The 17,066-nt window shown below is 37.2% G+C and overlaps 1 protein-coding gene across 2 annotated transcripts in view; it reads left to right on the top strand.

Annotated features, from left to right (window-relative positions):
* The window catches only part of AMOT (angiomotin), a 1,515,905-nt gene that overhangs the window by 1,075,018 nt on the left and 423,821 nt on the right, over positions 1-17,066 (top strand). For both annotated transcript variants that reach the window (XM_044053958.1, XM_044053957.1), the window contains one exon: positions 4,006-4,202. In XM_044053958.1, coding sequence (XP_043909893.1) covers positions 4,006-4,202 — 197 coding nt within the window. The remainder of the gene's footprint in view (positions 1-4,005; positions 4,203-17,066) is intronic.

Raw genomic sequence — 17,066 nt, 5'->3', positions numbered from 1 at the left:
AGGAACTGGTTCTATATGTTCACTAATAGAGGGATCAGTCATCAGGCTAGACCAATTTTTCTTTGACTTCACACACTTTAACCTCTGCTGAATAGGTCAAACAGACCCTATTTATACCCTTGGTGCTGTTAGCCTCTGTGTCCCTCACTATACTTGAGGAACTGTCAGATGTATTCAGTGCTCTAATTTCCTTGCCTATCTCACAGACCTTATAGCCCCTCTTCAATAAATCTGCCTTTAGCACCGTTAAAGCTTGCTCTAAAGAGTCAGCATTAGTATGCAATCTTATGCACCTAAGAACCTGATTTTCGGATGCATACTAGAATGATATAAGATGTTATTTTTCTTGCATGGTTTCCTATACATTTTAGTGGACATGTTACCTAACATATCTTTGCTCACAGTAGTGTCTAAAAAATCAATAATGTCAACAGAGTAGTGCAGAGAAAAAGACAAATAATTACTTGAAATCTCTAACATGTCCACAAAGGCTTGAACCTCATCCATAGTACCATCCCAGACAAAAAAGATGTCATCCACAAATCGCTTATAAAACATAACGTGTTTTATACAGATCTTTGCTGAAGACTCATTCTAGCTCCCAGTTGGCTAAAACTAAGTTCGCATACGTGTTGGCACACGCTGTGCCCATTGCTCCCCTACATCTTGTAGAAAGTATTCTGACTCAAAGAAACAAATTATTCTCTAAGATCAATGTTTAGAGACTTCAACTAATTATTTGTCTTTTTCTCTGCACTACTCTGTTGACATTATCGATTTTTTAGACACTACTGTGAGCAAAGATATGTTAGGTAACATGTCCACTAAAATGTATAGGAAACCATGCAGGAAAATTAACATCTTACATTGTTCTAATATGCATCCATCCCACGTTACTAGGAACGTGGTTAAAAAATCAGGTTCTTAGGTGCATGATATTGCATACTAATGCTGACTCTTTAGTGAAAGCTTTAACAGTGCTAAAGGCAGATTTATTGAAGAGGGGCTATAAGGGCAGTGAGATAGACAAGGAAATTAGAGAACTGAATACATGGGCTGGTGTTAAAGTAAAACCTTTCTTCTCTGACAGCTCCTCAAGTATAGTGAGGGACACAAAGGCTAATAGCACCAAGGGTGTAAATAGGGTCTGATTGACCTGTTCAGCAGAGGTTAAAGTGTGTGAAGTCATAAAGAAAAATTGGTCTATCCTGATGTCTGATCCCTCTATTAGTGAACATATAGAACCATTTCCTAAGTTTTGCTTTAAAATTACTAAGAACTTAAAACAGTGACCCTGTTGTAAACATACTGAACCATATAGGCACCTCACCTCCCAGTGTAAGGGTACTCATGCATGCCGGTCTTGCAAGGCATGCAGTTATATATGGTCTACATACTTGATTATGCATCCATTAAGTATGGAGCCTGTGTTTGTCCTTTTATGCAGACTGTTGTACGAAAAATTTGGTTTATATGACCAAGTGTAATGTATGTGATTCATACTATATAGGGAAGACAAATTGCATGTTTAAGGACAGGATCCTGCAGCATCAGAGTGATATACGAAATAATAAATGCACAAATGCATTAGCGAAACATGTATCTGAAGCTGGTATGAGTCACAGCTTTAAGTTCTTGGTACGACAGAAATTAAATGAAAGTTTAAGGGAAGGGGACATGAGTAATGAGACTGAACGTGTGGAGTTAAAATGGATTGTCAACTTTAAAGCATATGTGCCACCTGGTTTGAATAGTGCTGTTGCTTTAAAGCCTCTCCTAAAGGAGAGGCTTAGTTCATTGATAAGTGTTAACACCCAATAATTTTAATTGTTTTTAATTAACTGGAAGTTTTTTGTATTTAAAGGCCTGTTTTTTTCATACTGTTTGTTAAGGTCTGATGAAGCGAGCAATCGTGAACGCCCTTATCTGTTATTTTTTTTTTATCTGTTTTTTTGGAATTAGTGTTCTTACTCTCAGCATTGGACATCTTTTCGTTTACTGAACTTTGTTTTTGGATATCCTAGATTCCACTACGTTCTTTTGTTGCATTTTCATTCTTCCTTCCTTCTATCTATCCCCTGTCCCAAGTTCCTGGAGAGTCCTATTGGACTGTATTGGAACCTGCAATTCCAGGTTTGAGCTCTTTCTATCAAACTATTCCTGCCTCTGTTTTACTATGGGGATAGGGCAGTAAACTCGATCTGAGGCTTTGGAGATGCAATACTGCATTATGGGTAGAAGGAGGAGCTTGAGAATAAGTGGCAGAGTTGGATCAGAGGATTGGTCCCAAACCCATATGTTGAAGAAGAATGAAAATGGGCAACACAGCTGCCTAGTTATGGTAAGAACATAACTTTTAAGTATGGTGGAACTGCATAACAGAGGGAATTATGGTAAAAATACTGATAAGCACTAATTTGTATTGTAATTCTGTCCTGGAAAACCACACCAGCAATCATTTTCTATACCATTTCACAGTTTTCAGTGTAATGAGTGTCGATCTAATGTAGTGTCAATCAAATGAATTTCAGATTAAATGAACTGACAATCAAATTAACATAACCCATATGTGTATATGTATATTTGGGCATATTTATTGGATGTTGAGTAGTTCAGCCACTAAGTGTTTGGGTAGCTAAAGTCCCTCATTATGGTTGTATTTACATTGATTTCTTTTACATCTTTTAAACCTTAGCTTTTTAGAAAGAAATCTTTTACTCTAAGGGAGCATAGATGGTGTTTGCTAGATGCCAGTGTTATATTCGGTTATCTCTGATATAATTTATTATGTGAGTGGTTTCTAGTCCTGAGTTGTTGTCTTTGCTTCTAGCTGTTAGGTTCTCCTTTATAAAGACTAAGGTAGCACCAGCTATCCTATCAGATTTGCAAAAATGCAAGGCGATATATCCTACAGCTCCGTATATGCATTTTGAATGTTTAAACCTCGTTTCAGTGAAGGTGTATATTTTAACACTGAAGACCACAGAAAACCTTCTAAGTCAAGCAGTTTACTGTTGAGACTTTGGGAATTTAGCCAAGCACCTTTGTCTCTGATTTTTTTTTTTTTTTTTTTTTTTTTTTATCTTGTGTATCATTTCTTTTTCACTGAAATTTGAAGAGTTATAAAAACACTGGAAATTGTAATTCCAAGGGTGAGACATGAAGCCTATCGGCTTTACAGCTCTATGCCTAGTTGCACATCTCACTCGAGTCTTGACAGGCGCTGAATCCTCTTGATAGTGACTGTCTGTTGTGATATTTTTCTGTGGGTCTGGAGGCAGTGATGTGGTATAGAGGCTTGCCCCAGTGTTGAATGGTTAACAAAACTATTCTAATGAGATTTGCTGAACTACTACATTACTACAAAAAAACAGGCAGGGCTGCTTGCACATGAAGAGCTCTGACGCTGAAAGAATGAAACAGCATTTGATTGTCTGGCAAAACCTAGGATTGGTACATAGTAGAATCATTGTATGTGCCACTGGACTTCTGAGTACATTTTGTAAATTCCTGGCAGTACTCCTGACACTTGTTATAAACCTAATTCTTTAATGACTGGCTTGAATGTAAGTAGATTGCTTTCTGTTTTATTATAAATAAAAAGATTTAAAAAATAGATGTTAAATGTTTGCTTAAAAATAGAAAATTGCCAGTGGGTCATAAATGATAGAGTAAGGATTGCGCTCTAAAATCAATACTCTTGGAGAAGTAAAATAATATGTGAGGGTGCAAAAAGTATATTTCAAAGTGTGTAGCAATTTTTGGCATCAAGTCAAGGTGTTTGCTAAATTCTTTGGTGTTCCCCCTAGTACTGTATGTGCTGTAAATTTCCGTATACATCTGTTTAGCTGTTCTAGGTTGTTGATTGTTTCCTTTTTTTATCATTGCACTCAGGATTGTGATTCAGGTTGTGCCTGGGAAAGGTCAGTTGTGACTAAAGCACTCATATGGTTATCAAAAGAAAATGAATAAGTAACGTAACAGAATTTTATTTGCCCTGAACAGCGACAGAACAATTCTCAGAATCAGTCAGCGAATGTTCCAGAATATAACGCCACATCTCTAATGGAGTTGCTGAGAGAGAAGGAAGAAAGGATACTTGCTCTGGAAGCAGACATGACCAAATGGGAACAGAAGTACTTGGAAGAAAGCGTGATGAGGCAATTTGCCCTTGATGCTGCAGCTACAGCAGCAACACAGAGGTAGTGACAGCCATGTTTACAAGTTATGTTTTGATTTAATTACTGTAACCAGTGATACTGGCTGTATTCTTCAGAGACTTTTTTCCAGAGTTCATAACATGTTAATTGTTTTTTTGTGTGATTTGTCAAAACTTTCATGATTTTTCCCCATAATGTTTGCTCTACCAACTCAAGTTAATTTTGCATGTTATGAAAGTAGAGCAGAATCAAGTCATTCATAGCCAGTTAATGCAGCCTTATTATATTAATATTATTATTATTATTAATTATAATCATATGATTCCACATACCTGTTTCATTGCATATGTACTACATGTGCTGTCTGAAGTGTGTTGTGAACTCTCTTTGCATTACCACAGTGAGTCATTCTTGAAAATTCTTCTTGCTATTGCTTTTAACTTGTTGTCGCAATTCAGAAAGCAAGGAAGATGCAGTCATTTGGTATTGTTTGCAATTATTTTCTTCCATGGTTACAGATTCCTCTAAGTCTGAAAACCAGTAGTCTAAAACATTTGCCAAATTACAGTTAGTATTACTGATGTATAAACTGCCTGCTCAGTGTGGGGGGGCAATATATTTTCTGAATTGTGTTCTTTCCCTATAGCTACTCATTAGACATCAAGGGTCTATATCAGAATAGCGAAGAGACGGTTAATGGCATGCCTCTTTGTCGACACATAAACAGCGAACGCACTAAAGCGTGAATGCTCAGAACAGCAATTTCTTTCCCTGGGAAAGAAATCGCTTGGCCTTCCCAGTGTGTTTGCCCCTTTCCCCACTGTTGTGCAATCTCGGAGTTGGTATATTAAGTTAGGGGGTGGGGGTGCAGCCCCCCACATTGTAAAGTTTGAAACTGTGTGTCTTTGTTTGTTAGTGCTACCGATTTCTTTCCCAGGGAAAGAAGTCGGTGTTCTGAGTGTTCCGCGCTTTAGTGCATTTGCTGTTTGTTTTCGGCGAAGAGGCGTTCGATTAAACGCCTCTTTGCTATTCTGATATAGACCCGACATCAGCACCCCTCCATGTAGTTAAGCAGTGGTATAAGCTTACAGGTAAATACTAGATTAGCTGCCCTTGTGGGGCCATTTTAAGCTTAGCCTATTTCCCTTTATATGTTCAAATTAACCTGCCCCATTTGGTTAAAGATTGGCCGATAATTGTATGTCACCCCCTAATGAGAATAATTGAGACTGAATGCTGTAATTAAATCAAAAGGTGCTTCAACAAAGTATTAGTTTAAGGGTGTGCACACTTATTCAACCAGCTTATTGTATATTTTTTTTATATTTTTTGCCCTAACAGATTTGTTTGTTTTTCATTTGAATTGCACATGTTATAGGTCAAATTAAAAGTGGGAAACGTTTTGAAAAAAATTATTGTTGTCTCATTTTTTATATCACAAAAGCCTGGCATTTTAACAGAGGTGTGTACACTTTTAATATCCACTGTAGGGTCACCCCTTGGGAGTCTGAAGGATACCAAGTACAGTGACAGGGCTTTGAGGCAGTTGTTGTTTTGGCTTTGTACACTTTTAGTAAGGTGTCTCTGTGGGCATTCCAGTTGCATATGTCTGGACAGATGCATGCAAGAAGGGGCATTATATTCAGTGATTGACTGAGGGCAGAGTACAGGGGGAGAACAACATCTATAGATCTAGACAACAATCCTTTTGTTTATAAGCAGTGCAAGATAGAGGACTTTCTTACAAAAGTGAACACATTGGTCAAAAATTAGGTCACTGTCCACATAGTTCCCAAATCCTGAACAACTGAGTCAACTGTTAGGGGCAAGTTGTCACTGTGGCAATTCCCTGGGAAGATTACTTCTCAAAGGAAATAGTTATGCATTTTTTGACATTTAGTTTTCATCCTTGGTTTTGGCGCCAGTTATTTATTTGGAACAAACTTTGCAGGGTGGCTAAGGCATTTGGGGATTGTTTCCCCTTGTTATGGGCTGTTACGCTACCTGATGTGACATAAAGATTACCAGGGATATTGGTTACATATTTTTCCTGTCTGATTATTTCACAGATATTCTTGACACCTGTTTTTTGTTTGAAGACTGTAAGCAGGGTGAAGAAGTGATGTTAAGAACGGGCCTTAAGACATCTTGCAGACATTGTAGAATGTCTCACAGCAGTGGTAACTTTTTAACAGTTCCCCTCATAGGGGAGTTTGCCATCACATTATTCAGCCTTGCTGTTATGTGAAAGGGGCATTTGCATGGAGAAGTCTGACGACAGTATGTGGAATGCCATTACAAAGATTGCCCATCTCCTTTCTTTAGTAAACACTAGCATGTGACAGGGTGCGTTTTATGCTAATATAGTGATGCATCAAATTGCATTTTGATTCACAGGACAGAATTGATTATCTTAATACATCCAAGGTACAGATGTATCCCTAAACATAGCCATGGAAGTTTTTACTGCATTTTTGCATAGAACTGGCAGAGTAAACAGAAAACACATAGGTTGTATTTTTATCTGTTACATGTAAAGGAAATGACACCACAATTGTGCAGTACAGCTGAAGTCAGCTCTTCAGATTTTGTTTTTTTTTGAGAGGGGCATTATTTCCTTTAGTGTCAGCCTGCCAGATGTATCCATGTTAAGCTCAGCTGTAGGCCATAACAAATCTGATTTCAAAAACATGTACAGTATATTTCACTGCCTAATAATTAATTAATTTAATTAAGTTAGTTAGTTAATTAATTAAGTTAATTGCCTGTTAATGTCTTCAGTTCACCCTAGCACTGCAGCCAGTAATGCTGTTGTTGCCTTCTTTGATATTCATCATAATCATAGTTGCTGTACACATTCATTACATGATTGAACATTAGTGAAAGCTGAAAGTCATTCTCTGAGCTGATCTTTTTAATATAAGCTTGAGCCATGACTGTTGGAGATTAGAGAGCCTGTCTGTGGAAGAGAGTACATGACAAAATGTGTTCAAGTTATTTTCTGCCTTCTGAAGTGAATGTTTTATTTGCTGTACTTTACTGGTTTGTCATTTGCTTCTAGGATTCATTCTTAGCAGCAAGAATAGTAAGCATTCCATTTTTTCTCTTATCTTCAAGATACTTGATTATGGCTTTTCACTTTTACTAGAAATTTTCCAAGAGACTGTTACAAATCCAGCAGGTGTGATTGTCATCAGACTCCGCCAAAAAGCATTTTATGTACAGCGCATGTTTTGTTTAGGAGAAAATCACAACTTTCGAGCTGGCTGTTTACAAGCTTTTTAATGCATAAATCAGTTGCTTAAACTGTTGTTCTTCCTTTGTTGCAGCTCTTTCTATTACTTATTTACATGTGTAAGGCTAAGCATATAGGGAAAGGAAAATCTTTCGGAGAACAGAAAACTACCTCTAATGATTAAAAGTAAATAAATAAAACGTGGCATTAACTTTAGGGCAGATGTGATTTATGAGCCCATACCTCTTTGTACTAAGACTGGGATTGTTTTCCCTAGTACACCAACTAATGACTGATGTAATGTTCTCTCCAGCATCCAGCAGCACAGGGCAGAATAAGCTGTGGTTGTACCCCCCTCCAAGTATTTTTTCCATCCGTGCCTGCCAACCATCAGCACACCACCTGCTGGTGGGTTTTACTCAGTTACTTTTCCCCTACATGGAGAAGTCCCCACCACAATGGTGAAAGCTAACTGCAAGGGGCCATTACAGAGACAGCCATGAGGGTTGCTAGTGCCCTAGCTGATATCTGCTAATAACAGTAATAAAGGGGTTTCTTTAGGTCCTAACCCTACCCCTGGTTGCTGATATGAGCATTCATGTCATTTTGGGAGCCTACTTGTACCATCCCCATGAGCTTGAGCGCGTACACACACGCACACATATTGAGTGCTGCCATCATTGGCTTGGTAGTGCCAAGCCCCTCTCCCCTGTCTTGGCCATTTCAGTGCTTTGCAAACCTCCACTTGGTTTGGTGGCAGTCATCAGTCATAGCCACCATTTATTCACCCAGGATGATTGACATGGCATCAGCTGCTTACCCTTATTTGCTGTTCCAGCACCTTAGTCACTACTAAAATTTTGGTCATCTGGGTCGTAGTCAAGGCTTTATCCTTGTGTACCACAGAGCTGGTCTGTTTCTGATTTTGTTTGTCTTCATGAGATGAGAAGTAACCCAGTTAGCATAATGTAGTAAATAAAATAAATAACTGCTGAGTCTTTTCAGAGAGAAAATTTGTAAATTATTGCAAACAACTTACAAGATTTTCCCATGTAATAAAATGCAGTTGCCACACAACTAGTTTTAACTTCAGGGCTGCTGCTTTTGATGACATTTTTAAGAGGGCATGTGGCTTATTCCTGATAATATTAAATCTGGATGCTGTGTTAGGTCAGAACTTGTATTGAATCCTTTGCCAAAATATTTAAAAACAATTAAAAGAAAAGAGAAGCACCATTGAAGAGGTAAATATATATATATTTATATATTTTGTCCAACAGTCTCTAAATAGTTCAGGACTTTTCCTGCCAAATCTTGATCCTTTTACTGTAAGCAAACAGCAGTTTGAAAATGTTATTTTAAACAAACAAAAACAAGTAGTTGTGGACATGAGACATCAACAGCGGTAGTGTTGGGTGGGCTACCCTAAAAATAAATACTGTAGCAGAAAATGCATTTTCCCTAATATGCTTCACCCTGTTCCCCAACCCCCCCTCCCATAGAGGAAGGTTTAACCATTTTTCATCTTGGTGATTTCTGGTAGTATCACATAAATCAGGTAAAGAAGGTCTTTCAACAGATTGCACCATTTCATTTTGTTTAACTCCATTTCAGTGGTAAGTTCCAACCTCTCCAAATTATGGCTCCACTTGGCTCTGTATTTAATTTAGCAGTTGCTAGACAGTCATGCAGTACAATCAGAACATTTGACAAAATATGAAAAGTGTTTTTATTCATGAGTATTTATGTCTGGGAAGGACGATGACTAGTAGAGACACATTTTTTAGGTACAACTTGCTCTTTAAAAGTGTGCCTCTCTTTGTGTACTTAACGGTTTGTGTACTATCACAAAAAATAAACTTTCAAAAACTTCTGTACTCAAGTATATCCATAGAAAGATTTTATAGAATCTTTTTTATGACGTACTGATGGCCATACATTTATAGTGTCAGCATGCAAGGCTCCAGGTTTCAAAGATCTTATAATAGTGGATGTGCTCTGAAGTGGAAGAGCATTCTGTTTTCTTCATTCCTTTCATTTTTAGTGGGTTTGAAAAATCACATCATGCAACACAACATGCTTTTCTATACTTGTTGGTTTTATTTGCTCTGTTCATTCTGAAGAACTCTCATGACAGTCCAGAGACAGAAGTGCTGAGTATAAAGTTTAGTTTTCTAATGAGTGGCTCTTGGATTCGTTACAAGTATGTTTTTGCTTTAAGTTAAAACTTTTGTGAACGTGTTCACTTGAGTGGCCTCTTTAGGTTTAGTTCTGGCTAAAGATGACTTGCTAGGGGAAACAGTTATCCATGTTCTCCTGCATGAGGCACGAGTACGTATGTACATATGTATGTATGTATGTATGTATGTATTTATTTATTTATTTATTTTTGTTGTTAATTTGCTAAGTGGGCTGGGCCAGGAACACTTTTCAGCTATGGCCCAGGCCACAGGGAAAAAAATAAACACATTAGCATAGTAACAATAAATAGAAAGCGTACATAAAATTAAGTCTACAAAGTTTACAAATGTAAAGTTTGGAATACTAGAAGGAGGCAGTAGTATAGAATACATTAATACAGCATGCAAGATGCATTTCAGCCACTTGTTCTGGTGCTTTAACCTCTTTTTTTTGTCTTAGAAGGTGACTTAGTAAAAGAGGGCCATGCAGTTGCTGAAAACCCACATCCCCTTTCCAAAAGAAGGTATATGGAAAAAGGAAAAGGAGGGAGGTTGTCTTAGCTGAAGTAATTTGGGAAAACATAAGTCAGTATTGAGTGTTTTTATATATATATATATAAATATATATATATATAGATATATATATGGGAACATGAATGTTAATTTGAGAGTAGATACGTACAAAGAAGGAGATGGCTGAGAGATGGATGGGGAAATGATAGAAGGGGTAGAAGAATGTTCTAATGACTTTTGGTGTGTGCAGTATGACTTACAGTACGTAGGTATTTATAGTCAGAAGTTGGTTAAGTTTGTTGAAAAAGAGTATATTAGTTTTATTAAATGTTCAGTTTGATGTTTATAAAAGTTGATAAATGTTAGCTGGGTTGTAATGTTATATCTAAAGCAATGGCACTGATTACTTTGCTATAAGTATGTCTTCAGTGTTTTTTCCCCCTAGTCTCGTATATATATATATCCGTTCACTCATAAGTTCCCCATGTAGATTATTCTTTTTTGTTGGCAGTAACTTATAAAAGTAGTTTCCCCCAAATGATTTTGAGATGTCACAGGCGGCATTATACTGGGGAGGTTTTTAACTAGATGTTTGTATGAGAGAGAGGGATAGTATCTGCAAGGCATACATGTATAAATAAAGCATGATAGTAGAAAATTGGTTCTAATAATTACTTGGAGCATTTTAACATTTTTCATAGTAGTACAATGATGTTCTTAGTATTGAGGATTGGTTAGTTAAGTGACACTTACCTTTGTGTGGACTGAATAAATATTTTATATTATAATACAGAGTTGAAGGTAATTAATGGAAGCAAAATTTTAATCACAGGATGAGAAAGCTTTATTAAGTGTCAACCTAAAATTGGGTGATATGGGTAAAAAAAGACTTTGTAAAGTATTCGGTATGATTAGAGAAGTTTAATGCAAAGCCATGATGAAGACCAGGGTAGCTGTAGGATAAAGGTCTGTTCTTTCCTAGTGCTACTCACTTAATCACTTGCAGAGCAGCAAGAGCCAGATTTGTTTTTTCCTGATCTGCAACTCCGAAATCAAAATTGAGGAGCAAAAGAAAAAGAATGATCTCTTCTCCGATCTGGCACTCCTCATCTCTTCTGCCGTTAAAAGCAGTAACAAGTCAGCTAGCTACATTTGGAGCATCCAGCTTGCTACAACTTATACTCACCAAAAGCTGAAGAAAGAGATTCAGTCCTAACAGCTAAAGCAAAGTAATGTCATACTGATACTCAGAAATGCCCGTACAGAAGTAAATGTTTGTATTGCACTACTGACAGACCAGCTTCTGCCGATCGCACCCCTGAACATCTTGCTCCTGGGCTGACTGCCCGCTTTGCTTCACTGTAGCGATGCTTCTGAAATCTGCTGAAGTATCTTGTTTTTATTTCTTCCCTCTCCACAGGACCTTGCACGATTGCTGCAATACTGGCAGCTGGTTGATCCCTTTGTTTTACTGGAACGGAAATGGGTATTCTTGAGCTAAGAGAAAGCCCTACTGCCCATTAGATTCTGGTCAGGAAGCCCTGTCAGCCCATCCGTTCCCTGATGGCTAGAGTCAGATGGTAGGGAGCAGGCCAATTTGCTGGTCTCATGGGGTGGTCAACCCTCTCCCCATCAGCGGCTTGCTAAGATCTGCATTTGCTGCCCTCTGAGGAAACCTCAGCTCAGAGGTGCAAGTGCACTTACTTATACCTTTTTGTTTGTGGATGTTTTAACAAGGCAGAGTGACTTTAGTATCTTTGTCTGTTTCTGCCATGATTTTTTTTGCACTTAAAATGCCTGACAGGAAAAGGTGAAGCCATCTTTAAATCATTTAAGTTTTGTTATGCATATTCCTGGTACTAATTGCAGTACTGATGTCTTTGCTTGCCTGATCGTACTTGACTGAATTGGTTATGATACTGTTACATGTAGGACAAGGATTTAAAAGACTTTAGTTTAGAGAAGGAGAAATGGGACATGGAATATCGTAGGCTGAGTACAGGAATATAAATAATCTGATCTTTTTTCTCTACCCTGTATCAAACTTGGTTGACATTTAATGAATATAAACCAAAAATGGATCAGTCATGAACATTGGCAAATAAAATATACTTTAAATACTTGCATAAAGGTAAGCTTTCAGACTTGTTCTCTTTCATCAGATAAAATCTGTATTATAGCTGCCCTCTTAAATAGTAAATTATTAGTCACTTGAGTAATTAGAAGTTTTTTAAAAAAAAGCAACAACTACTACTGAGACTCCACTAGAAAAAAAGAAATTTCAATTTATATGTAGCGCATGGAGTGCAGTGATTACTTTCCGATACCCAGAAAAAGACAAGTTAGCTAAATTCTTCTGTGGAGTAAGACCTTATCTTTATAAATGTTAAACACGCCCTGCTTCAGTTAAGATCCAGTGTCATGCTAGGCAGTTAAACTTGCCAGTACCAGCCAGCAAATGACAAGCAGCAGAACTAAACTCAAAAAAAAAAAAGTATTAAGCTGTCTTTCTGAAAGTACTTGCCAATGCTTTATGGCTTTGAAAGCCGGCAAAACACTTCTCACTTTTTTTTCCTGTTAACTAGTACATGGAGCAAATTAAGTTCTGTGCGCTACAAAGAATTATGATCGTGTCTCGACATTCTCAGCATTTGCTGTTGTGGTGCATTTCTTGGCATCTGTGTCTTAAATACATAGTAAGCTGGTTATGAAAGACACCCACTCATAATCCTCTGTGTTATAGCTTTTCAAAGAATATAACATAATCACATGATTAATAAGTTATTTTAAGGAAATGAATGCATATTAAGTTTGTCTTATGAAGGCAGTGAATTTGAAAGCTTTTTTAATTGCATATTTTATTAATTTTATATAGATTCATAGAAGGTTACTAGGCTAATGGCCCTAGAGCCCTTAGAAGCCTAGCTATATTTATCCCAAGTTATCCCAGTTGTCAGTGGTTAGATGAGTGACGTTTGCAGAGGTAAGCATCAGTGATAGTTAATAACGGCTTCCTGTCCAGGAAGGACATGGGTGCCACACCAGGAGTCAATTTGCAGTCACCCATCCATTGATCTAGGTTGCGTTTGAAGAGGGTCAGGGAGGGGGTCTGTTTTCACATGATTTGGAATCTTGTTTCAAAGAAGTGGCAGTCTCTGGGAGATATGTTTATGTCTCCAGTGTGACCTGTTCATGTCATTTGCTAGGTTAATATCCCTTGAATGAGTGACCCTCATGCAGTTTGATTCACAAATGTGTAGCATTTATATCAGGGCTGGGTCAGAGGCTGCCCTGTAAGTCAGGCACAGATCACCCCTTAGGAACCTGTATGAAGCTGAATACAGTGACAGGGCTTTCAGTCTTTTTGCATAAGACTTGTTTTATGTAACCTGTAATTTCTTGGTGAGAAACCTCTGTGGTCTCTCCAGTTGTTGCAGGTGTCTGGTGAGGTACATGCAAAAGTGATAATTGTACTCGGTTATTGTTCTGATGAGGGCCTAGTATAATGGAATTATAACATCCGTAAATCTAGATATGATGCCTTTACTTATTAGATGTGTCACATAGTAGGATTCCCTTACTTCTGTGGATATATTGTGGTCAAAGTTCAGGTTGCTATTAACCTGAGTACCCAGATCAAATACCACTGGGTGTACAGTTGGAGGGGTTGCTGTCTGTAATGTAATTAGCAAGGATGTCAGCTTTCCCAAAGGGTATAATAATAAGTTTTTTTTTTTTTTTACATTTAGCTTTAATCTGTGGTTATGGCAGCAGTCATTTGTCTGCGTTAACCCTGTCTGCAGTATATTAACATCACTATGGGACTCTGTGATTGCACCCAATTTGCAGTCTTCAGTGAACTTGGTCAGCCACAGGCTGTCCAAGTTTGCCTGGACTTCTGAGAAATATATCCCAAATAGTAAGGGCCCCAGCACAGAACCCTGTGGTATACCACTGGTGACTGGTCTTTTGCTAGAGGTAAAGTCACCCACTTTTATAGTATGTGTCCTGTTGGTGAGCCAGTTGGCTACCCATCTGGTACCGTAGGGATTAATTCCCAGTTGGGAGAGTTTCTCTATAATACCTGAGTGCGGGGATTGTGTCATATGCCTTGGCTAGGTCAAGATAGGTGGTATGCACCGTCTTTCCCTCGTCCAGGGCCATGGTGACTTTCTCAAATAAGTCAACCATATTTAACAAGCATGCTCTACCTTTAACGAATCTGAACTGTGTTGGATTCTGAGTATGGAGATTACCCATGTCCTTCTTAATAAGGTCCGTAATAATTCATTCCATGACCTTACAGATGAGGCTAGTCAAGCTTAAGAACCTATAATTCCCAGAGTCTGTTGATGGTCCTCCTTAGTGTGTAGAGAGATTACTGTTGCATTCCTCCATTCCACCGGAACATACCCAGTTTGCAGGGTGTGGTTAAACAAGGATCCAAGTTGGTATGCTAGGTCATGTTTTAAGTTGATTAAAAGGCAACCTGAGATGTTGTCTGGACCCACTGATGCTGTGTTTTTGGCCTTGGAGAGCATTGAGATTGACCTATTCTGTTGAGATAACAGGCTGAGGAATGGTGGCAGGTATATATTGGTGGGTGACTGGAGAGGACAGGAGGATGAAGTTTGCTCCAAGTCTGTATGCTAGCAGTTTGGCTATTACCTCCAGTTGAGTATGGGTGGTGCCATCCACAATACTTTTGATGGAACTGCAGAATCTTCTGAAATCACACACAAATCACTAAAACACTAAAATTTAATGAGAAACTTTCAGGTTATCCACCCTTCATCAGCACATAAAAACAATAAATTCTCTAAATTTTAAATAGAGGTACAATTAAAATCACATGATCTAGCCAGCCAAACAAATTCTACTTGTAATTTAGCATTCAAATCTATTAACTAGCCTCTGCATATGTTATAGATACATTCTATCAAATACCTAAAAATGAATACAAAAGTGAATATATAATATATATTCATAGATAACATTTTATACAAGTGACAATACCACACTAAAAATAATTACTAATAATTACCTAAGTGCATGAGTCAGACTAAGATATTCATCAAATATTTTCTCTCTGTTTTTTTACTAATATTGGTTTTAGTAGAATAGAAACTATGATCTATAGAAATGAGGTGCTTGCAAATAGGTATTTAAAAAGGAATAGTATGCATGCCCCGCATACGTTTAAAGGAATTCTCAAGTCACAGTTAATAAGAGTTAGCAAACTCAATACAGAGGTTGATAACTTTATAGATCAAGCTAACGTGATGAAGGAAGAATTTATTAAGAATGGTTACTCTACACATGATATAAGTACTATATATAATGAGGTTCTTTCAGGTAGGAAAGATAAATATAAACCCACTTTTAGTAAGACTTCTTTATCAACAGTACAAGAGGTGTGTGCAAATAAAAATAAAAATATAGTAAGATATGTGACCACATTTAATGGAAATACAAGAGAGGTATGTGATGATCTAGAAAAAAATGGATAATTTTATTAGCAATGCCAGAAGTAAAAGATTTAATAGGTTTAAAGCCTAAATTTGCTTTTAGAAATCAAGACACACTTAAACAGATGTTATGTTATAAAGATTTTAAGAATAAGGACGTGACACCCCAGTATAAAGTGGGAACATATAAATGCTATAATTGCACTTGTATAGATATTTTTGACTTAAATGAGAATTTTCAGCATCCTGTTACTGAGGAAAGTTTACTTTTAACTGCTCAGTAAATTGTAATACGACAAAATTAGTGTATTTAGCAACACGCACATCATGTACAGCGTTTTATATAGGTAAAACGATGAGAAAATTGAAGGACCGTATAATTGAGCATAAGTCAGAAATAAAAATGAAAACACTAAATAATGGCCTTTACAAACACATCTCGGATTTCCATACACACACATTTTAAGTTCAGGGGCATAAGTGTAGTAAATATGGATTTAAGGGGGGGCGATATAAACAATGTACTTGAATTGAGAGAATATGAATGGATTGTTAGGTTGCAGGCAGATTCACCACCAGGTTTGAACAGTACTGTCAGCTTAAAACCAATATTAGTAAAAAAAACAGAGAGAAAATATTTGATGAATATCTTAGTCTGACTCATGCACTTAGGTAATTATTAGTAATTATTTTTAGTGTGGTGTTGTCACTTGTATAAAATTTTATCTATGAATATATATTATATATTCATTTTTGTATTCAATTTTAGGTATTTGATAGAATGTATCTATAACATATGCAGAGGCTAGTTAATAGATTTGAATGCTAAATTACAAGTAGAATTTGTTTGGCTGGCTAGATCATGTGATTTTAATTGTACCTCTATTTAAAATTTAGAGAATTTATTGTTTTTATGTGCTGATGAAGGGTGGATAACCTGAAAGTTTCTCATTAAATTTTAGCGTTTTAGTGATTTGTGTGTGATTTCAGAAGATGGTGCCATCCACAACCAGTTCAGCTCATAGCCCCCCCACACCCCCCATACTTAAGCATACCAACTCCGAGATCGTACTACAGTGCCAAAAAATGGCAAAGTAATGGAAGCAGCCAAGCAAATTATTTCCCTGGGAAAGAGTCTGCTTAAAAGCCGCTTCGCTATTTTGCCTTTTCATTGTTTTAAGTTCGACCAAGACGCCTTCGATAGAATGCATCTTCGGTCATCTAATAGGAACCCCCTTTAGATTTTAGATGTAGTTAAAGAATGGCTTGCGATTATCCTTCACTAGGGAGGCTATTTTTTGCTTCTTAATTAGCTTTGGAGAACTTGGCAATATCTCTAATTTTTTGTTTAAGCTAGAGAAGGATTTCTTCCTCTGCTGAGACATTTCCCTCATGTTCTTGGACATTAGTTTCTTTTTGTTTTTGTATAGCTTGTTTATACTAAGGTCCACCAGGGTGGCTTATTTTTTTGAGACCTGGTTTTAATCCAGTCAGGTACAGCCGATTCTGT

Source organism: Protopterus annectens, chromosome 13.part0, assembly GCF_019279795.1.
Source record: "Protopterus annectens isolate FY-2018-M chromosome 13.part0, PAN1.0, whole genome shotgun sequence".
In the NCBI taxonomy this organism is placed as follows: Eukaryota; Metazoa; Chordata; order Ceratodontiformes; family Protopteridae; genus Protopterus; species Protopterus annectens.
This window is presented reverse-complemented; position numbering and strand designations above follow the sequence as displayed.